The sequence below is a fragment of the Pipistrellus kuhlii genome, unplaced genomic scaffold (assembly GCF_014108245.1).
Source record: "Pipistrellus kuhlii isolate mPipKuh1 unplaced genomic scaffold, mPipKuh1.p scaffold_m20_p_25, whole genome shotgun sequence".
Lineage (NCBI taxonomy): Eukaryota > Metazoa > Chordata > Mammalia > Chiroptera > Vespertilionidae > Pipistrellus > Pipistrellus kuhlii.
Window position 1 is genome coordinate 4,768,779 of NW_023425524.1, and position 24,183 is coordinate 4,792,961.

A 24,183-nucleotide genomic window follows, 5' to 3' on the forward strand; every position below is an offset into this window, starting at 1 on the left:
GCAGCCAGTCAATGATTCTCACTGATGCTTTTTCCCCCCCCCCTTTCTCTCTCCCTATCCCTTCCTCTCTGAAATAAATAATAATTTAAAAAAGGCTAGCCTTCCTTTTGTGGACAATTAAAATCTCTACTTCCATTGTCCATCTGTTCTTGCATGCTGTCTGCTCCATTCATTAGAGCACTTCACATATTAATCATAGTTATGTTAAATTCTTGGTCTGACAATTTCAACATCCCCCTCTTCCCTGCCCCTATCCCCCAAATGCCAGATTTGGTGGTGGCTGGTTATTCCTATGGTATTGTTTTTGCCTTTGGTATGCAGAGCTGTTGGTTCTGTGCCAAGAGCAGTTGTTGACATTTTGTCTGTTTAGCTTTTCACTTGCTAGGATGGACTGGCAGCTTCTAGGCTCTTCACCTCTGGGAACAGGCACTGGAAGTCAAGTTTTTAACGTTTTGACCAAAAAAAAATGTAAGGCCACGAAACCGTCACAACTTTGCACATTGTTTTTTTTTTTCTTTTTAAAATATATTTTATTGATTTTTTTTACACAGAGAAAAGAAGAAGGATAGAGATTTAGAAACATCGATGAGAGAGAAAAACATCGACCAGCTGCCTCTTGCACACCCCCTACTGGGGATGTGCCCGCAGCCAAGTTACATGCCCTTGACTGAATCAAACCCGGGACCCTTCAGTCTGCAGGCTGATGCTCTATCCACTGAGCTAAACTGATTTCGGCTGCACATTGTTTATGAACATCTTGCTTTGCTTGATTTTATTCCACATGACCACCTTCACACTGCCATGCCTGTCATACGCTAATTTCTGGTTTATAAAGTATTTTTCAAAATGTAACACTTGCTGGCTTTTAACTCTTTGATATTAGCTTATTTCGTCTAGTAGAAGTGCCTGATATGTAAATGAAAAACAAAACAATCACGGTTGTATATGTACTCATTGTTCTGGTGTGACTTTATGGTCCTAGTGCGATCGCTGCCTGCCTCTGTACAATGACAAGCCCTTCCGCCCAGGAGACCAAGCTCACGCCTTCAGTTGTAAGCCCTGTCAGTGCCACGGCCATTCCCAAAGCTGCCACTACAACATCTCAGAGGACCCCTTCCCATCGGACCACCACCGAGGGGGTGGAGGAGTCTGTGATGACTGTGAGCACAACACCACAGGTAACGAGCAAATGGCCATCCAGACTAAGGCTGAGTTGGCCTGTGAGGCCCCAGTTATTTTAAATTACGTTATTGCTTTCTTTCTCTCCTGCTGTTAATGTTTGAAAACCGAAGTTGGTTTACCAAATCTTCATCATCGCAACTAATGAAGGATTTTTCAGAAATAGAAATCTAGTCTTTGACTATATTCAGGAAAAGCCCTCCTCCCCCACCACCACATTTGATTCAAGGATGAATACATTTTGGATAATTCAGGACTGATAAGTTTGAATATATATGTATCTTCTTTAAATATGTTTGTGTGTGTGTGTGTGTGTGTGTGCGCGCGCGCGTGCGTGTGTGTGTTTAACCCTTATCTCCCACTATGCATGAATTCTCATGTGGAGATGTTTACACGAATTTAGATTTGGCATGGACTCTGGGAACCTGGGAATGCTCTTTGTAAATGCTAATGAAATACAGAGCTGATTATCGGAGTCTTGTTCTAGAACCTTTCAGCATTTCGAAAAGCTAGAATATTAAAAGCAGAAGTAGGCAATCTCTGACTTTGTAAAATGTAACAGAGCAGGTCTTACGGGTTTGGAAGAGTGCTGCTCTGAAGTCATAATGAGTTTATTAGATAATTACTGATGGCCTGAAATGTCACACAGGAACCTGACTAGGTGCTGGGAATATAAAGATGAACAAGATGAAGAACATCCTGTCTCTGTGTGTGTTGGTACATATGGGAAAGCTCGCCATCGAAGGAACAATTACAAAGTGGTCCAAAGCAGCAGTTGTCAACCTTTCAGACTCCAGGGCCCACCAGTTGGTGACCACTGGTCTAATGGGTGCCAAGGTAGGGCAAGTTCAATAGGAGTTATCCAGATGAGGGAGTGAGAGGAAGGAGGGTTGGGAATGAACAGAGGTTTCTAATAAGAAAAACAGTCATGTAATGTCCTAGAGGAGAGAAGCATGGAGACCCTTGAAGACCTGATAGATGGGAAATGGCTGATTGTAAGAAGAGGCACTAGGAAGGGAATCAGGAGCCAGTATTCAGAGGCATCTAAACACCATGACAGAGATTTTGGTTTCTGTCCTAAGGTAAAGAGGTGTCCTTAAGGGTTTTATACAGAAAAGGAACATGATAAGTTCTGTGTTTTTAAAAGACCTATGTGGTTATCACGTGGAGAGTGGATTGGACAGGATCAAGTATGGTCTGAGAAGACCAGGTAGTGGCGTATTATGATTTGTCCAGGTGATGGGCAAAGAGGGAGTGACTGGCAGGTGGTGAGGATAGAGACAAGTGCAGGAAGGAAAGTGACAGCACTTCCAAGCAAGGCGTAGGGAAGGAGGAAGCATTAGATTCTTGCCACACCGAAACTGGTGTAGCTCAGTGGGTAAAGTGTCGGCCTGCGGGCTGAAAGATCCCAAGTTCAATTCAGGTTGGCTTGTACCTTGGTTGTGGGCACATCCCAGGTGGGTGGTGTGCAGGAGGCAGCTGGTCGATGTTTCTCTCTCATTGATGTTTCTAACTCTCTATTTCTCTCCCTTCCACTAGGTAAAAAAAAATATATCAATAAAATATATATATTTTTAAAAAGACTCTTGCCCCACATTCCAGTGTGAGCAACAGGGTCAACATTAATGTCATTCATTGCGACAGAAACACGGGTGGATCAAGCTTGGGGAGAGGGTGGCAGGCTCTCATTTGGACATACTCACTGCGTGTTTCCGAGAGGAATTCTGTGAGGACAGGGGGACTCGCTTCTGAAGCTGCTTGCCTAAGGATAGCCCTCTCTGGTGCCTCAGAAAAGATCCCTGCCATCAGCACACTTGAGTGGCACCTTACGTGTGTATGGCTGTTTGTTCATCTATGTTCATTCCTGTCATTATTCAATTCAGACTCCTCTTATCCTCATGGCTACAGGAAAGCTCTGTGAGAAGGGTGTGATGTGTGTTTTGCTCATGACTACTCCTTCCTCAGCACTCAGCACAGAGTTTGGCACATGGGAATCAACCAATGAAGATTCACTAAATTGCAAATACCGGAGATATTTCCGGATTGGAGATAGAAATTTGTGAGTCATCAGCATATGTAAATGAAAATATTCTAGGAATACGGTGAAACCACTTAATTAATGTTTAATTAGTCCACAGCCAACGTCCATCAGAATGTGCATTTTCACTTGATTATTTCCTTAGTTTTCTAATATTGGGCCAGTTTGGACAATATTTAAGGAGAATACATGTGTAAATGGGAAATTGACTGACTTGAGTTCTATTTTGGTGGTTCTCTATTGAACTTACATTTACTTTGGAGATGGCCTGTAGGTTAGATTTGTTTTTCTTTTATAAGGGAAAACTTCTGATTAGTAAATTGTAAGCAATAGGAATTACCTGAATTTTCTAAAATGTCAGACTATTCTAATATTTAAAATTAAATGTGTTTGCTATGCCTAAATATAATAAATTTGTATTGATATTTGCAATGGAAAATCATGGCCATAAGTTCTAACAGAAGCATTTGCTTTTAATTATGTTAACTGTAGAGTAATGAATGGTATGACAAGATTTAGTTCTGGAAAATATTTCTAATACTCCATACATAGTCGCTTCAAACTGGACAGCTAACCTCTCCCACACAGACAGAAATTTCTCATATTTGATGGAGGTCAAATGCCTAGCCCTGGAAATAGAGAAAAGTTTCACGTTTAGAAAGAAACTCTTACAAAACGCCGGGACCCCTCCAAAGGCCAGCGTTTTGGAGGAGTGGCATTTTAGAGCAGATGGGAGTTTAATGAAGGAAAGCCGGTTTGTAGCAGGTTCATTGTTTCATATGCTCTGGATCACTACATTGGCAGGTAGAGATGAAAGGTGCATTAAAACGGACGTCCCGAAAATTATAGAATCCCCTCCAAGGAATACAGCCTTTAATTCTGAATTATGCAGCTGATTTTAATGAACTAGAAGTCATAACGCATCACCTCTCCCTGCCGCAGGACGGAACTGTGAGCTGTGCAAGGAGCACTTCTTCCGACCAGTCGGAGCAGATCCTTCAGCCACGGATGTGTGCCAGCCCTGTGAGTGTGATGCGGCTGGCACCCAGAACGGTAGCTTCCTGTGTGATCAGGTGAGTTCTCAGTATGGAAGGTAAAGGATTGCTCCCTTTTAGAAGCTAATTTGGCCCTGGCTGGGGTAGCTCATTGGCGCATTGTTCTAATAAACCAATGCTGTGGGTTCAATCCCTGGTCCTGGCGCATACAAGAATCAACCAGTGAATGCGTAAGTAAGTGGAACAACAAGTCAGTGTTCCTCTCTCGCTTCTTCCCTCTCTCAAAATCAATACAAAGCTAATATGGGGCATCATCTACTCATAGAATCGAGGATTGTATTCCTCAGGATGTCCTGTGTGTGTGTGTGTGTGTGTGTGTGTGTGTGTGTGCATCTCAAAGAGATGGCTGCTTTCAGAGGGCTCCTGTGCAACTGTTAATAGGGACATGAGCTGTCAGGCTGCTTGGGTAGTCCTTTGCAAAGAGGAAAGGCTCACTTTGTTTTTACTTTTACAAATGTCAAAAACAAGTTGGAAACCAGGGGGTTCAAAGTAAACTGCAAAGTAAATTGAGTATATGTCTGGGAATTATTGGACAATTAATGTCAGTAAATGATGTTAACTAAACAAAAACAATTCCCTCCCCAATTCCATAGAAGACAGTCTAACAAAAGGCATGTACGTACCCACAGGTCCAAATGATAATTATGATAGTTGTGCATGTAAATTTTATATCCCAACCTTCTCTCTATCTTAACAACACAGCGGATTTTTACAATTTTATGCACTTTTATTACAACATCACAAAAATTAGTTTCTGACCTACATGAGCACAGATTTTAACTCACCTGGGTCAATATATCCTACCTCAACCTAAAGAATGGGAGGAATATTTGCAAAGCATATATCCAGTGAGACTTGTCTCCAGCATATATAAAGAACCTTTACAACTCAATAATAAAAAGGCAATGCAATTAAAAATGGCTAAAGGATCTAAATAGATAATTCTCCAAGGAAGATACACAAACGGCAGTAAGCACATGAAAAGATATCCAGCATGATTAGTCTTCAGAGAAATGCAAATTAAAACCACAATGAGATACCACTTCACACTCACTGGCCTGGCTGTTGTTAAAAGGATAGATAATGATACGCATTAATGAGTCTGTGGAGGTCATTGGTGTTCCCATAGACTGCTGGGGGATGTAACATGTACATCCACTTTTACAGACAGAAAACAGCCCGGCATTCCTCAATGTATTATCTACAGAGTTACCATATGACCCAGCCCTGTCATTTTTGGGTATATGTGCAAACAGAATGAAAACATAAATTGTCACACAATCTTACTCATGAACATTACTCCTTTACTTATACTAGTCAGAATGTAAATGGCCCAGTGTCAATTGATGAGTGGATAAATAAAATGTAGCATATTCACTCAATGGAATATTACTCAACAGGAAGGAGAAAGGAAATAATAACATATTTTAACATGCCCTTTGGTCGCAGGAATGGGGTAGGGAGAGGGGAGATTGCCTATTTTCCATGTGCAAAAACCTAGTTTAAAAAGGCATAAGACAAAAGACATACGCGGAAGTGTTAACATTTTTTTGTTTGTTTTAGAAGCATTTTTTTTAACCCTTTTCTATTTCTGACTGCTTTTTTGATCATTTCAATAGCAGAAATAAATAGGATTTTCATGAAATCCGGTATATAGCCAGAGAGAGCTACATACAGGATTCTGAGTGCACATACAATGGCAGATCTGTTCATGAGTTTAATGCCTCCACATTGTTCATCTCTAAATCCATTCACATGTTACCTTAATTGTTCTTATTCTCTAAGGATAGACACAAAGTCTGTGTGCCGCAAAAAATTATCATGACAGGTGAAAATATCATGTCAAGCCCACCTTGCCTAAATCATATTTTCTAAAAAACATTTATTGTTGTTTTCAGTGGGATAACAGAATCCATTTTTTTTTTTTAAAAAGTTGCCAACATTGTCAGATTTCTAAACTATAAAATTAAACTCAAGGACGTTTTCTAAATTCATTCAATCGCAACCCTTAATAATATTAGGGAGCATACAGGAATATTAGGCAGTTGTTCAAGTCTCATTTTGCTGTAATAACTCAGGAAGCGAGCCAGCCCCAAATGGCCCGGGCGGCCGTGTCGTGTACTCTGGGTTCTGGAACGGAGCTTCCCTTTGGCAGTTGCCATTTGACACTCCATCCAGTCTCATAAGATCCGGCGTGTTTGCCTCCCTCTTCCATTGGAGGGGCTGTAATTTTTCGCCCTGCGGATGCCAAGATCCTGAGATGGGCATGAAGTAATGCTCTGAGTCACTACCACCTAAAAATACCAATGCCAAAGTCAAGACACATAGTGCAATAATCATATTATATTAATAGGAGAGTGGGAAAAGGAGAAGAGCCATTATATTTATTGAGGAGTCCTTCATACAGAGTCCTTGATCCCTAGGGCTGCTGTGGATGAGTTTTAGGACATCCGTGTACACCTTTAATTTTTTTTTTAATTTATTTATTTATTTATTTATTTATTTATTTATTTATTTATTTTTGCTGTTGACACTATTACAGATCTCCCTCATCCCTTCCACTATATCCCCTCCATCCAGCCTCCCCACCCCCCAGGCCTTCCTTCACCACGCTATTGTCTGTGTCCACAGGCTAAGCATATATGTTCTTTGGTTACGTAATCTGTATGTTATGTAGGAGTGTTTCCATTTATTTGTTGGTTTGTTTATGTGTCTTAGAGGGGAAGGCTTTTAGAACCTTCATCAGACCCAAAAGGTATACACGAGCCAAAGAAATATTAAAATTCACAACCCTGGGAAAATAAGTCCGTTTGTCTTAAGAACAGCCTTGGCTGTTAGTACAGATTCATAATAACGTGAGTTTGTCAGGATGTCGCTACACTCTGTTCTCGTTTCCTTTGAACTCGGTGCAGAGAGAGTTATTTGGTGTCTCTCCTGAGTCTTTTCCTAATCAGGTGTGACTTATATCCACAAGAACCAGACAGAGCCCAGGCCTGGTGGCGTTTTAGAAAAGTGTTCCAGGGTCTCCTGAGAAGGGTCTTTGAACTCCTACAGCCCACAAATGACGATCCCAGTCACCTCCAGCCTGGCCCTTCACTAACCCTCCCTTCACATGGTAGCTGGTTGCCCACGATGGACCTGCTGTGGCCACCTACTTGGTGATGTTGGTGAGGCGAGGAGGCTGCATGTGGCTGACTCTGTGGAAGGCATTCAAGAACTGCTGTTTGGGTGCTTTCCTGTTTGGGATTTTCTCCACTCCCCACCCCATCCACCTTCTTTCTCTCTTACCTTGCTGTATTCCTACATCTAGCCCAGGATACCATGAGGGTTAAGCCTCAGCAGTTTGAGACATAGGCACTCAGCCAGAGAGCAGTGCTTCTCCAACGCTGAACGTGCATGTGAATATTTCAGATGCCTTTTTCTTTTGACAGATTGGTGAGGTTCTTTACTGAGATTGTGCTGGCAAACATGAGAGTTAGGAATCTAACACTACACACTTTATTCAGAAGAATATAGCAAGTGTATGAAAATATCATTTTGAATAATAATACTTATAGACAGCTCAAAGGCTTACCATGTAGTATTCCATGGAGTCCCCCAAACAGTCCTAGTAGGAAGGTATCCTTATTATCCCCATTTTTTAGATGGAGAAATAGAGGTACCAAGAGCATAAGTAACTTCATCCTCTGTCAGATGTCTTTTAAAAGGCAGATTGCGATTGGGCGAGACTGGGGTAGGGACAGAGATTTTCCATTTGTAAGAGCGTTCAGGTGATGCCTTGCTATAGTCTATGGACCATTCTTTAACATGGAAATTCCCAGAACACTGTCTATAAAAGATGTGCGGGTGAAAGAAGCTGGCTTGTGTGTAGGGGAGGGTGGGGAGAGAAGGGTAGTTGAGAGCCTGTCTCTATGCACACATGTATACACCTGGTGCAAGTGGGCTCATTCTGTCCTGTCCTCTGATCCTCTGACTCCCATCTTAAAATCAAATGCTGTTCTAAGTTTTCCACACCATCAGGCCTCTGTTAAATCATAGCAGAATTGTACACTAAATTAGAGGATCTAATTTAAGCCACTTTAAAAAAAAATGGAAAGAAAAAACAATAAGGGGATCAGAGTTGGCTGAAAACGGGAAATATATATATAGTTGTAATTATATGAAAGAAAGAAGGATGGTTGATTGCAGTGCTCAATAAGACATCAATAGACTGCTGCAACAGAGCCGGAACCGAGAGAAAGGATTAGGAGACATTAAAAAATAGATTAATAAGGCAGGAGGCCCGGGCTGGAAATGAATGAGGTGAAATGGAAAGGCATCAACAAAGGAAGTATTTCCCGGTCTGACCCACGGAAGATGGAATAATAAGGAATAAGGACCCAACTCGTGAAAATTGATTGTTCCGCCACAGTGATAATTTTCACGAAAACACATTACAAAACGAGGCAGAATACTCTTTCTCTGCATAATGTCCTATTTCCGGCAGTTCATCAATGCGTTTTCATCTGCTCAAAACTAAGTCTTTGTCATTAATTACTACAACGTGTCCAAAAGTCACCATGTGAATTTTCCAGGAAATATATTGCCTTACCTTTTGTGTTGCCCAAACGTTACTGTGTACAAATTGATGTTATGCACAAGTTTCTATGGCCTATGAGGAGCTTGCTCCTGAATCATGTGATTTATGGATATTGCCTGTGGGCATTATGGTGGTGAAGGATATGAAAGGTGGGGAGTCTATAGCTTAAAGAAAGCCTTGAAGCCCTGGCTGGTGTGGCTCAGTGGATGAGTGTCAGCCTGTGGACTGGGGGGTCCTGGGTTTGATTCCGGTCAGGGGCACTTGCCTGGGTTTTGGGCTCTATCTCCATTGTGGGCATGCAGGAGGCAGCCTATGATTGGTTCTCTCTCATCATTGATGTTTCTATCTCTCTCTCTCCCTCTCCCTTCCTCTCTGAAATCAGTAAAAATATATTAAAAATAAAAAAGAAAGACTTGAAGATTTGGGCATAAGTCATGTGGTCTCTCATTCAGAGACTTAAGGAGAGATGAGTAGTGACATTTCTCTGAGCTGAGCAATACCTGAGGGGGACGCTAGCTACAAATGCTAAGATCAAAGGTGAGGGGTATACATTGGAAAAGAAGGGGAGACTGGGTCTGAGATTGAGACTGGGTCTGAGCTGAAGGTTCACACTGAACAGTTATCCGAGAAGATGAGGTGGCTCCCCCTGATCACCCCACTCATAACGGGGTGGAGCAGAAATTCAAAGCCCAAGGCCAACTTAAGGTTTGGGACTCTGGGTCTTCCTTAAGGCAGCTCCACAGCCCGTTACTAAACTGGCTGTCTATGCCCACTGCTCAAGGGTAGGAAGACACATGCCCATTTAATTTTGGAACATTATGCCCAGTCTGACTATAAATACTTAGGTATAACCGTGTCCACATCATTTCTTTTTTTTAAAATATTTTTTTATTGATTTTTTTTTTTTTTTTTTTTACAGAGAGGAAGAGAGAGGGATAGAGAGTTAGAAACATCGATGAGAGAGAATCATCGATCAGCTGCCTCTTGCACACCCCCCACTGGGGATGTGCCCGCAACCAAGGCACATGCCCTTGACCGGAATCGAACCCGGGACCTTTCAGTCCGCAGGCCGACGCTCTATCCACTGAGCCATACCGGCTTCAGCTACACATCATTTCTCGAAAGTGATGCAACTGTCAAGTGAAGATTAGGGTGATGCCCAGGCATTCCTGTGGCTCCCTGGGCACTTATCATATGCCAGGCTTCCACTTCATTATCTCACACACACACTGACCAGTGTGTCAAGGTCTGTTTGAACAGCCTGGTCCATTTATTCTCCTTATCATCTCCGATGGGCATCTTCCTCTCTTAAGGTTTGGAATTTATATTTTCACTGGTCCCGCAAACTAACTCTGTAGCCAGCAGCCTCTCAGCTGTGCAAGTTCACAGCAGCCTGAATCAGTTTTACCCAAATAAAACAAAATCAATACCGTTAAACCAAACGCGTTAACTCCCCTAAAAGTGTATTTCTACACAACATTAACTGTAGACATGGGAAATTCATTTACTCGTGTTGGAAATATTTTTAAAGCGCCGTTGTGAGATCCTTCATTTTGATAAAGTCCTACCATCATCTCGTTAATAAGCACTGTATTAATTTTGCAGCAAATTACAATAAGACCGTGCTCTGTATGGCTGTGCCATTCAGCTGACATTTATGAAACGCTCTAATTTAACATGGTGACATCTATTACATGCATCTTTTACACGTTAGAGATAATCATCTCGGAGCGAAATAGACCTAAACGGGCCAAAAAAAAGGTGGGGGGGGGGGAGGGAGGATGATGCAATATGAAATCATCCCCCTTTGAGAAGTAGCACTATAACTATTAAATTATTATAACCACTGCTGGGAAAAGCACAGGTAGGAACCTCTTTATACTCCTTCTGTCTTGAGCACTGAGAAGACAGAAAAAAATGTGCTTCGTTCCTACCATCGTTCTGTTTGAGCATGCCTCAGGCATTACCCTTCCCACAGCCCTTGGAGATGAGGGTGACAAGCTCGGATGGCCATTTCTGGGAAATACCTTTGCAAAGGGGCGGGAGACTGAAGAACCATACCAGCCTGACAAATGGCAGGCACTGTAGGACGGCAAAAACAAGACATCTCGGTTTTCCACCAATAGCCGCCTTTCTTCTCAGATGAATGTTTTCGACAGCTGAGCCAGGTGATAAACAGCCATATCACAAAAACACTTAAACGGAAACAAGCACGGTGATGTACGTCCTTCACTGAGCTTTCTGCAACCCGTGGCAGAAACCACTGACGATCCATGTATTTATTTTGCAAGTGGAATGAGTACCTGGCAAAGGTAGCCTGTTACATGACTGTGGACTTCTCTTCTCTGGAGAGGCAGAAGCTCAAAGGAAGAAATCGGAGTATGTATACCAAATAGACATACAGTAGTGATTCTCAGGGTCTGCATCCGAGGGCTGAGCAGGCTCCTGGCAGGGAGAATGTACTGTGGATGGAGGATAGGCAGATGATGGTGGTTGAATTGGCAGGCAGATGATAGGCAGGCCTGCATATACTTTTCCTTAGAAGCACCAACAATGCTGCAAATGAAGAGGTATTTTATAAGTGCTCTTTTAGCGTTAGAAACATCGACGAGAGAGAATCATTGATCAGCTGCCTCTTGCACACCCCCTACTGGGGATGTGCTCTCAACCAAGGTACATGCCTCTGACCGGGATTGAACCTGGGACCTTTGAGTCCACAGGCCTACGCTCTATCCACGGAGCCACACCGTTTTCGGCTATAAGTGCTCTTTTTAAAACCAGTTAGTTTCTAGAATTTTTTTTTTTTTTTCCAGAGGCTCAGTAGTAGAAATTCTCCACTATGGACTCAGTTGGCAAGCTCTCTGTTTCTCTGGTACTCAGTGCTGGGTAAGGATGGCAGTGCAGGTGGAAGAAGTGGTGGGGGCTGGGAGGTATCGCTCAGGTAACGTGACCTTACACGGCTCAGGGTACATGCTGTGCCATTGGGCGTGATCTTTTGTGGAGTAACCCCGTGGATGAGCTCTTCAACAGAGAAGAATAGGAGTATAATCATTCCTATGAGAGATAAGCATGGAGTCAGCTATATGCAAGAAAAGATATCCTCAAGAATCTACTCATCAATCAGAAGATATTTTTGGCCCTTGTTAGTATCTCTCTTCTGCTCAGACAGAACCCTCCAAATCAAATTCAATTTCCAGGGTAGGTTTCCTGTCCCTAATCTTTTGAGTTCAAGTTCTGGCTTTTTTTTTTTTTTTTTTTTTTTTTTTTTGGCATCATCACTGTCACCTCCTTGGCTCTTGGTGAGTTCTGGGGAAGATGTAATCCATGGACATCAGATGGTTTCTTCCACCTGCCAAATGAGTGTTTAAGAAGGCATGTAGTTGTATTTTTCAAACGTTGCTTTTAATACTTAGAGTGTGATGTCTGTTACATAGAGAAGCTTTGTGCTTACCTATTTATTGACCTTTAAATCATACTTCATATTTTTAAAAATATATTTTATTGGTTTTTTTACAGAGAGGAAGGGATGGAGAGTTAGAAACATCGATGAGAGAGAAACATCATTCAGCAGCCTCCTGCACACTCCCTACTGGGTATGTGCCTGCAACCAAGGTACATGCCCTTGACCAGAATCGAACCTACGACCCTTCAGTCCCCAGGCCGATGCTCTATTCACTGAGCCAAACCGGTTAGGGCATGCTTCATATTTTTTAAACACAGAAATGGTGTTTTTATACACACACACACACACACACACACACACACACACACACACACTGATCATGTATGGATTATTCCATGTCTTGATTTCACCCTGAAAGAATTCCATCTCTTCATGTGGAGGGCAGTGAAGAAAGGTGACTGGAATGATTGCTGCAGAATCTGACTCTTTCCGGCTGCCACTGATAACCCAGCCAGCCTCATTGTACCAGTTGTCACACAGTTGACTGTGCATACTCACCATGGCCACGTGGCCTGGGATGGTAGACTTTCCCAGGCTGGTGGGAAATGGAGAGGCTCTGAGTGTGATCACAAGGTAATCTATGGCCACCGCTAGCCAGTGTCAATGCTATTCACAGAAATGCACTAGGTAATAACTGGACTGCTTGGCTGATTCTTCCATTTGCATCCAGCGTGCCACAGAGATACACAATCTCCTTGACCTTCCTGGGGACCAGCTCGGGCCCCCTCGCTGTCTGGTTAGTAGCTTATACCAAACAGAGTGAATGTAGCATGGTGGTTATGAAGGTGGACTTGGAAGTTACGCCACTTATGAGCTGTCTGGCCCCCCAGGAAGTAACATGCTCTTTCTAAGGTTTGGTTTCTTCAGTGAAATGAGGAGTCTGGCATTTCGTAAATGGTAACGTGACTAACACTCCTGCTGTTGTGGAGCCTACATTGTAATGTGGCTTCTTCCTTCGTTTCCCTGTTTTTCAAGTTGGAATTGCGCACGGATGTATGACAAATTCCCGATGTTGGTTCTGGTCTGCAACGAAATGAGAAAACACCTCCAAACTGGACTCTACACCCCCATTTTTTATGTATTTCCATTCTCAAGTGAGCAGCCCAAAGAAGAAAAAAATACCATTTTACCTGGCAGTACTCTAAAGCTTATAACTTCTTTACATTTTTGGACCACAATAAAAGTAATCTAAATGTTCTTAATGTGATTAGAGCGTGCAAAAAATGAACCATAAAAATGCTGAAATATCCCTAAAAGCAGGATTGTGTAAAAAAAATTTAAAAAAGTTCCGTACAAAATGACGCTATTAACAAAGACCTTTATTTTAAGGTTGTTGAAGGGTTACTATTAGGAAGGCAAGATCTTTCCTTAAATGAAGCATCTTGCATGTGTAAAACAAGCTTCGAGGAACGAGACAGCAAATGAGAGGAAAGGAAGAGTTGTAAATTAACTGCTGTCTCTTCTCTATTTTGGTCTCCACATGACCGACCACATTTGGGTTCCCTTAGCCACCTCCCAGTGACTTCTATCAGGTTTATTTTCATCTGATTCCATATATTCACCCTGCTGAGACACCTATGTTTTTGTGTCAGTGGGGGGTGGGGAGCGGGAAACACACACACCTCCCACTTCTTACCTTCTTGGCTGTCTAACATTTAAAAAAAAATGTCTCCCTCCCTCCCCACCTTGTACCTAATGAGCAAATTATCTAAAAATAGATACGGTCATCATTCTACAAAATGTTGTATCTTTCTAGATGGGAGGCCAGTGTGATTGTAAGCGACGCGCTTCTGGCAGAAGGTGCAATCAGTGCCAGGATGGATTCTTCAACCTGCAGGAGCTGGACCCTGATGGCTGTAGTCCTTGCAACTGCAATACCTCGGGGACCGAGGATGGAGATATTACCTGTCACCCACATTCAGGCCAGTGCATGTGCAAAGCAAATGTTACTGGTATGTGCAATGCAGGCGTCTCCGTCACATCTCTATTGCCATCTGGAATAAAAAGCTCTATTTGATTTCTTAACGGAAAAGTAAAGCAAATCTCCTTGCTCAAGGCAGGCCGGGAAAGAGGGGGGGAAAAACACAATCTGAAAGAAATTAACTGTCTAAAATGATTGAATTAATAATTCTATCAAACTTCCGCTGGAAGCTTCCTTTAATCAACCCGTTAGAAGTTTCTGGAGTCGATAGCCACTGCACTTCACATGGTCCCGCACTAATAAGTCACAGAAAAAATATAATTTGCTTACCGCATAGATGTTTCTTTCAGAAAATTAGCACTTTTTCAAAATGGTTTATACTTAATGAGTTCTAAGCAAATGATTTCCCTGCTAGTTTTCTTAATAGACCAAAATAAATGGATTTTTTTTTTCAAAATATTCTGTGCTACAGGGTCCTTTGTGATAAATCTTTCCATATTTTCCTATTATATTTCTTTGAACTGTTCCTATGAAATGCAAAATAAGTCAACATAACTCCACAGATCATGTATATTGCTAGGGTTAGTTATAAAGGGCCACATAATTTTAATTTTGTAATTCAGTGCCAGGCTGATTATAATAAACAGCCACCTTCAGTGTTATTTATCATTTTTTTATACAAGACGTGCTTTTTTGTTTGTTACTCCCACAGGTATTTTTCAGAAATTAGATTTGATTATAGCAATTTATTACATCCAACATTTTTGAGAGGAACCACAGCCACATAAGGACAAAATTTATCAAGTGCCCAAAATGCACTGGGTACATAATGCACTTTGAAATTTTGATATATGAGAATATTATGTGCGGAAAGTTTCCTGATGAAGTGAGTCTCATATTGTAACTGAACATGACTCGATTTGTATAGGAAGTTTAAAAAAGACCTTTGCCTTTCTATTGTCATTCAAGTCTTCCATCGTTTTTCTAACATTGACCTGAACCTAAAAATAATAAAGTCATACCTAACCGTCACACACACACACACACACACACACACACATATGCATACATACACACATGCATACATATGAACATAGCATTCTGAATAATATAGCATTCTGAATAATATTTTTATTTGTTATATAACACTAAAATGGATTCTTTACATATATATACATATATTTTATTCAGCTAGATTAGCATTTCATTTTAATAAAAGAATATGGGCGTGTTCAATGGTATTACACTAGGCTTCTCTGGTTTAGGGAAATATTATATCAAAATTTAATGTAACTAGCCTGTATGCATTTCAAACATACAAAAACTAACTTCAGGGAAGCTGGATAACCAACGTGTACAGGGAAACACCCTTTGTGTAAATGTTACCTGGGATGCTGAAGGAATTCTAGGACCTTCGAGAATTCATCTCTATGGCATCTTCTGTTCTTTAATGTGAGATATAGTTTAAATTCAAAATGTGAAAACAAAACTTAAAGAAAGGCCTTTAAAGACAATGAAATAGTCATTTCTCTATACAATGGTTAGATTCCAGAGCTTAAGAAAGAAAACAATCAAACTTACTATTTACTTAGAATTTGTTATGGCCTCCCTATCATTTACCTATTTTACTGGTGGATCCAGATGGTTTTCTGCAGGAAAATATAAATGTATAAATAAAAATATAAATATATATGTGTGTATTTTATCATTTGTAGATGAAATCATTTTGAAATTATTTCTTAAGTAATTCTGCACATTCAGTATGTTTAATAAAAATATAAACTCCATATGCATACATTTTTTTTCCTAAGGGGAATTAACAAGTAATCTTACTCAATTTTACCTTGTTACTAATAAAATATAAAAACACAGAAAATACAAGTGTGTGTTGTATATGCTTCAGAAAGCAAACTGTTAGAGTTAACAAAACTGTTAAACCTTACTAATGATTCTATCACCAGTAAAATACATTAGCACCAATAATTTTATTAAAGTAGGTCATTCATCTAGAATAAAAAGGGAGAAGAATGTGAATTAAGTGCCAAGTGTGCTAACTCGCCTGTACTTGTTAACACCGAACGTGATGCCCTGTAGGCCTTCCCAAGTATCGTTAGGAATAGATTACCTGTCTGGAATATGTATGGCATATTCAAATAAGCACTGCGCATATTTTTAAAACTGATATGATATGAATCCATGTAGACCAATTTTAATAGTTCAAAATGAGTCATAATTCTTGTTAACAATACAGTTATTTTTAAAATTTGCAGCAATAGGGGCCCTTTTTTATTTTCCTTATTGAAATTAAATGATATGCCTTAGGTGAGTCATTCATCACTGTTAAAGAACTTGCCTTCCATTGGAGTTCTTGAATTTTTATTCATACATATACATATATATTATGCAGCTCCTGCCCGCTTAGGAAATGCTTTTCTGCATATGAGTTCCTGAGTGTGTTTTTGACTGTTATTTTAAGTACTAATTTTTTTTATTGCTACTAAAGCTTAAAATAAATGTTTTAGTTGATTCAGCCCCGCAGAGTCAGTTATTTAAATTCATGGATAGGCAAAAGCTATCTAGAGAAAGTGTTTTGCATCTCAGTGTTTACTATTTAACAATATTTTTATTATTTTGTCGTGTAGTAGTCTTTTTAAAAGAAACCTAAGTTGTCAGAGATTTAGGTATAGTCGCTAGAACATTTTTCCCGTTTGTGAAATGTGTAGTGTGTGTGTGTGTATATATATATATATATATATATGTATGTATTTCTTTCTTTAAATAGGAGTAATCTAAACAGAATTTATTTAGTGTTTAAAGAGGTATGTTCTGAATCATGCAATATGACAAGCAGTGTGATTGCTTTATGAGCCAAGGAGAGCATAATTTATTTTAATTGAAAGTGATAAAAATATAGGAGCATATAAAAGCATTGAAATAAAAAATTGCTCTGGATAAGTTTTATTTATATTAATTATCAAAATGAGTGATATTTAGGAGTAAGTATATATATCCTGTTAAAACCAAAATAGTTATCAGCTTAACATTTTTAGGGAGTTCTAATTTCTCGGAAAATAACTATGCTGTTCTTCTGTATGGCTTTGAAAACGAGTTTCCCTTTCTTTTGTACATTTTAAATGAGCATGCTTTGTTAAGATAAATAAGTAAAAATAATACTTTTACCATGGTTTTTAGTTTTAAAATAATAGTTTTAATAATCATTCAAGAGGAGAATTCTAGTAGGTATATGAAGTGACATTTGCATTGAGAATTTCTTTTACGTTAAGCAATGTACAAATTAAAGTTAATAAAGCACCGTAGAAAATCGAAGTTGCATCATCACCAGGTTAACTATCACCATCATGTCTGGAGTCCGTGACTAGCCTGCATGGCATTAGTTGGGAGAAATTGCCCAACATGCGTGTGTGTACATGAAATGTCAGCATTGCCATTGCTAGGGCTTCAGCTACCTTGAAAGCATGCTAGCGTCATTTTTACATTTTCCCTTTTTTCAAACAAATTCCATCTCTAGGGCTCCGATGCGATCGTTGCCGTCTTGGATTTAAATTCCTCCCGAATTTCCGTGATGGTGGATGTGAGCCCTGCCGGTGTAACCCCTTCGGCTCCGTGAGCAAAGTCTGCGACCCTCTGTCGGGTCAGTGTACGTGCAAGGCAGACGCCAGAGGCCTCCGGTGTGACACCTGCAGAGAGGACTTCTATGGACTGGACGTCACTGGCTGCAGGGCCTGCGGCTGCCACCCCACAGGGTCCCTGCCTGGGACGGTCTGTGACGCTGGGACAGGGCAGTGCCATTGCAAGCCCGGCATTGGAGGGAGACGGTGTGATGGGTGTTTGGAGGGATCCTTCTACCTCCAGCAGAATAACTCTTTCCTCTGCCTGCCCTGTGACTGTGATAAGACGGGGACAGTAAATGGCTCTCTGCTGTGTGACAAATCAACGGGACAGTGTCCGTGCAAAGCAGGAGTCACAGGTCCCCGCTGCAGCCAGTGCGGGCCTCACAGGTACAATCTGACCACAGGTGACCTCCAGGGCTGCCGGATGTGTGAGTGCGACCCCTCAGGAACGTTTCCCCAGACCATGTGTGACCCAGGGAGTGGCCAGTGCCGGTGTTTGCCCAATCGGCAAGGAAGGAGGTGTGACCAGTGCCAACCAGGTAAGAGGGAACTGTGCTGCCTTCTCAGGGCACCGTGACATTTCTTTCTTCATTCCATATCGGGCGGCTCCTCTTTGTTACTCCGTTGAGGCTTCTCAAAGTTGAAAGCACAGCGTCAGTGTTGAGTTTATATCTTTGTGTGGCTCACATACAAGTGCCCAGTCTACTCAAGATCCTGTGGCATGTTTGCCTGACCCTTTCGATCAGTGGTTGGTTCTCAACCTTTCTGATGCCTCAGCCCTTTAATACAGTTCCTCATGTTGTGGTGACCTCTAACCATTAGATTATTTTCATTGCTGCTTCATAACTGTCATTTTGCTACTGTTAATGAATCATAATATAAACATTTGTGTTTTCCCACGGTCTTGGGCTCTACAGCAGCGGTTCTCAACCTGTGGGTCGCGACCATCGGAAAACACAGGTATTTACATGACCATTCATATCAGTAGCGAAATTACAGTTATGAAGTAGCAACGAAAATAATGTTATGGTTGCGGGTCACCACAACATGAGGAACTGTATTAAAGGGTCGTGGCACTAAAATGGTTGAGAACCACTGCTTTAGATGAATGCCAGCCAATGACATTTCAGAATTGAGACTTACTTGTATTTAATTTCTCAACTTGAACTAAAGGGAGTGGAAAGGAGTGAGGAAAGAGAGGAGAGAGACAGAGAGAGAAACATCAATGTAAGAGAGACATGGATTGATTGCAAGGGACGACACTCTAACCACGGAGTATACTGGCCCAAGCAATCTCTCTCTCATTGTTTTTGTTTCATTTTGTTTCTGGTCCTGCATTCTTATAGCTTCAGAAAGTTATGTTGAATTTATCTCTTACTGTTACATTTACGTGGACAAATAGAACACCCTTATCTTGAAGTATCTTTGTCATAAGCAGGCACTTCAAGGAGCCAGCTCTGCAGTAGGCACACTAAAATGCACGGCTGGAATCTTTCATCCTGTGTCTTTAAACACATCGGAGAGACCAGCCACTTACTACGGGGGGCCGGGATGGGGGTGTGAACTGGCCAGGCTGAGGTCTCCTGCCTGCCTCTTTCATCCGTTATTGTAAATATTACTGGCCTGCAGTAGACAGCTGCACACAGATTCCCGTCCCACTTCCTTAAAAAACATTATTAAAGAAGGTGTATGTAATGAAGCCTCATGTATTATTCACCTAACCTTACGGGGATGTACAAGGAAGAGGCTTAATTCAACTAAAATTTATAGGCAATTTGTTAAAGCAGCAGCGCGCATTAGAAGGTATATTAGAGCCCCATTGGCTTTAATATGCCATTCAATAACTTGAGCAGAGGTTAAAAATGCTGCTTAACCTCCATTAAGTATTTTAAAAATGCTTTAATTTAAAATTATTTGGAGTGTGTGTACATATATGAATGTACACATCCCCACGCTAATAAATACTGCGCTAAGGATGTGTTCCCGGCGCGCATTCCCGGGCCGGGTGACCTGGTAGCGTGCAGCTGCAGGCACTTAGTCAGAGGCCAGGCTGGGGAAGCCGGGGGAGGATGGCACCTGCTGTGACCCACCCGTGTCCTTGGGAACCAGAGGCAGCCAGCGAGGGTTTGCCGAGGACTCTGCAGCTTCGGAATAAAATAAAGGCTAATGTATAACAGAAACAGCTCCCCATGACACGTTTTGTGCTAATAGGACTGTTCCTCATGCTCTGCTCTGGTGTTTACTTTTGCTTTTGTTTTATGATTCTTTATGATTCATACAGACTATTAGAAAGCAATGCCTGCCCTAGCCGGTGTTGCTCAGTGGTAACGGCATCGGCCTACGGACCATCTCAGGTTTTAAGGGGTCGCAGGTATCCATCCATCCATCAACCCATCCATACATTCAGCCTTCCTTCCATTTCACTCACATATTCTTGTTTTTTTAAAAAACAATCTTTTGGATGCATTACACTGTACCAGGGAGGATGCTGTATGCTGATGTAAGATATACAGTCATAAATACATTAAACTTAGGGTTATATAAAGGTCTGTAGTTTAGTAGGGGAAACTGACTTGTATGTAAATACAACAGTGTGATTTACTACAATATTATAAATGTACAATATAAAGAACTAGAAAAGGAAATAGACTGATTAATTGTTCAAGGATTGGGGCTAGTAGAGCTTAGACAAGGAGGTGATTTCTGAGCCAAGTTTTATAGCAAAGAGGTTGGAAAGATTCTCAAGGAGAGTACAGCTGGACAGGAAGAAGAAAGGGGAGCAGAGCATTTAAAAAGCATACTTACACTAATTGAAAAGGTTAGAGAAATCTTTTCAATAAGAGAAATTATACCTTGTAATGAATGATATGAACATATATTTATGCATTTATTGATGTTTGATCAAGTCTATGAGTAATTTTTTAGCATTGCTATTTTCTTAAATGTTTTGATTTTTTTAGAGGGAGAAGAAGTGAGAGGAGAGGGAGAGAAAAACATCAATGATGAGAGAGAATCATCGATCAGCTCCCTCCTGCATGCCCCTATTGGGGATGGAGCCCACAACCAGGACATGTGCACTGACCAGGAACTGAACCTTGACCTCTTGGTTCCTAGGTCAACCCTCAACCCTTACACCAGCCGGGCCAGACTAGCGTTGTTTTTATATAAAACTACCAAATGGAAGAAAATTATTATTGCCTTAACGTGAAGATTAGCATCATCTACGCTACTTTATTCTGAAAATATTGATTTGTAAAACCGTTTCTAAGTTGGTCTTTTGTGACCTGACATGGGAGAGCCACAAATCCCTCCCTAGACTCTCGCCTTAATATTGTGTCCATTCTCTGGCTTACACTGAGAGTCGTTACTTCCAAATGGCTTATAATTAGTGCTTATCCTCGGCTCTGCCCTCCTTTTTGGAATAAGGCCTAGAGGTTAAACTTGTTTTCTTTCTCCCTTTTTAAGACCTCAGTAAAGCCTAGTTGTTCATGGTCCTCGGGAGGAACATTGCCAGGAAATGGGCTCTCCTTTTATGCCCAAGACAGGTACTATGTTGTGCAAATAACCACGACAGGAGATAATACCGGCCGACCGGCTAATAACTTTGAACTCTAAGCATTCTGCAAACCTTCTCCAAGATAAAGCAACGGGGTTTTATGATCCGGGTGACTTTTTTGCTTTAGCTGCAAAACACATTGTTTCCCACAGGAGACCAGTCTTGCTTGGGACCAGGGGTTAGCAGAAATAAAACTGGGGGCCTATAATAACCTTGAGTAGGCTGATGTGTGCCATAGACATGTAAACTCGAAGCACTGGATAAGGTATATGGGAATGGCATTGGCCTAAGGACTGGGCTCCGTGTTAAGTATGCAGCACAAAATCATTCTCGGAAAGAAATCTCAAAAGAGATCAGTGCAAACGACACAGACACAAAGATGGGGGAACATAAAGGGAGCTAATGGAGGGAGATCAGAAATGCATTGAGTTCAAGGCGAGCCATTAAGGTCAGTTATCTCTGAGCTGCACCCAGGAGTTGAAGCGTAGGGAGGAGGGAAGGGGAAATGGTGTTTTCTACAGTGGGAAGTCATAAAAGGAAAGGCAATGGTCTGTTCAGGTAAGGCAAGAGGCAATCATTGGACGGGACGGCACCTGAGTCATCCTAATTAGAATTGCTTAAAAATAGGACAACTGAAATACTGGCGGGATTAGCCTCTGTAATCATGCTCCTGAGGGGAGGAGGGGAATTGGCCCCCCACAATTCCAATGTAATCTTTTCCTTGAAGCTCTACCTCTAGGTTGCAGCCCCCCGAGGTGTTTTAATACCTTTGTTCTCCTCTGCGTACTATCTCTATTTTTTTTCCCTATGGTGTTCTTTATCCTCCAAAACGTGGGCAGCTCAGTCTTCTGCACCAAAATGGACCCTCCCGGTCCTTACCGAGTCACCTCATAAATCATTTCTTGTAAAAATGATCCTTAATCGTTCTAGAATTCTCTGTGGCTCAGAGCTATTGCCATAAGTCTAAGTTAATTCTGCTTCTAAGTATCTCTGCTAATGTGCAATTTATCCAAATAGCAGAGCTGTTAGTACATTCATGATGCTATCGTCATGGATTTAAGGACCTGGGTACCTTCCTGGGGAGAAAAGTGCACAGAATCACAGCCCCAGTGATCTTGGATCCAAAATCAAAGTCTCCCAAATTTGTGAGTTTGGTCACGTGACAAATCAGATGTGAGTGCACACGTTGATTGGCACGGCCATTTGTTATTTCTGGGAGAAAAAAAACCGCATATGTATACAGAGAATTGCTACCAGTGGATGCAAAGAAGCAAACGACATAGTCCAGTTGTAAATTACAATAAAAGTGGCAGTATTTGCTCTTTCCAACTGAATGGCACAGATTGGGAGCTTCATTTTTCATTCTCCTCAAGCTCAATCTTTCCTATTTTACTATTCCTGAAGCTCAGTAAGAGAGACTATGCAGGGACTAAAAGATAAGCCCATTGGTGGTGGCTGTGAAAGAATGGCTTGTTTTCAGCGAAAGCCTTAAATGAGTCTTGCAGTGTTGCAATTTCCTTTTGTTCCTCCCTCAAGAATAGGTGACATCGTATGGATTCAGTCAGTGCGCATGCTCTTTCTCCCTTTCGGGATCACTGATATTTTATACCTTTAAATTCGTGACCACAACAACTGTTCAATTCCTTTTCATTTGCCAGAACGTTATTCATTAGACTCCCTCTGAAATCCCATTTTTTATTAAAATTTTTAACATGATTCGTGTATGTGTATATGTGTATGTTTATATGTATGTATATATGCATATGCATGCAGAAACATGTGTCAACACCAAGAATGGTTTCTCTTTCATTTTTCTGCTCCATCATTCAAATGCCCAAATCCCTTTTAATTTTATAACTTCCACCTTTTCTAGGTCCAGGAAATTTGAAATAACTTGACAATATTTGCGAATGCTATTTTTTTTTTAAAGAATTTTTTTTTTTAATAAATATATTTTATTGATTTTTCACAGAGAGGAAGAGAGAGAGATAGAGAGTTAGAAACATCGATGAGAGAGAATCATCGATCAGCTGCCTCTTGCACACCCTCCACCGGGGATGTGCCCGCAACCAAGGTACATGCCCTTGCCCGGAATCGAACCCGGGACCTTTCATTCCACAGGCCGACGCTCTATCCACTGAGCCAAACTGGTCCCGGCGCGAATGCTATTTTTCTTTCTTTTTGCTATAATATGATACAAATGAGTGCATACTTACTTTAAATTATGTGGGTTTAAAAATATAGTACTTGTGGGAATCAGTGCCTGTTTTAATAACTGGGTACATTTTTTTGCCTACTTTGTGACAAACGCTGTACTGGATGCTGGGGAGACAGTGATGACCTAACTCATTGTGGTTGCTGCCTTCATAGAGAAAACAGTCTGGTGGAAATGAGATGATAATTTTCATGAGACTCCAAAGGAAATAAATAGGATTTATTTATTTATGCCTAAGCTGGCCTAGGTTAGGTTTCTCAAGGAAGTTACAAGAACTGTTGTGTGTAGGAATGAGCTAAAGAGAAAAGGGGGTCAAGGTCATTTTAGCAGACAGAACCCCTGGAAGAGGCTGTGAGGTATCAAGAGAAGAAGGAAGCGTGGAGCAGACTGAGCTAGTGATGAGCAGGAAGTGACACTGGAGAGAGAGATGGGACCCAGATGGAGGATTAATGACCGTGATAGGGATTTTGGTATTTATTCCTAAAGAAATAGAAAGGCATTAGATTATTTTAAATAGAGGAACGAGGTGTTGAAATTATACTCGG

The 24,183-nt window shown here is 41.2% G+C and overlaps 1 protein-coding gene across 1 annotated transcript in view; it reads left to right on the forward strand.

Annotated features, from left to right (window-relative positions):
• USH2A (usherin) overlaps positions 1 to 24,183 on the forward strand; it is a 397,013-nt gene that overhangs the window by 47,224 nt on the left and 325,606 nt on the right. Inside the window, exons 9-12 of the mRNA XM_036453544.2 lie at positions 983 to 1,178; positions 4,160 to 4,290; positions 14,071 to 14,266; positions 17,765 to 18,406. Coding sequence (XP_036309437.1) covers positions 983 to 1,178; positions 4,160 to 4,290; positions 14,071 to 14,266; positions 17,765 to 18,406 — 1,165 coding nt within the window. The remainder of the gene's footprint in view (positions 1 to 982; positions 1,179 to 4,159; positions 4,291 to 14,070; positions 14,267 to 17,764; positions 18,407 to 24,183) is intronic.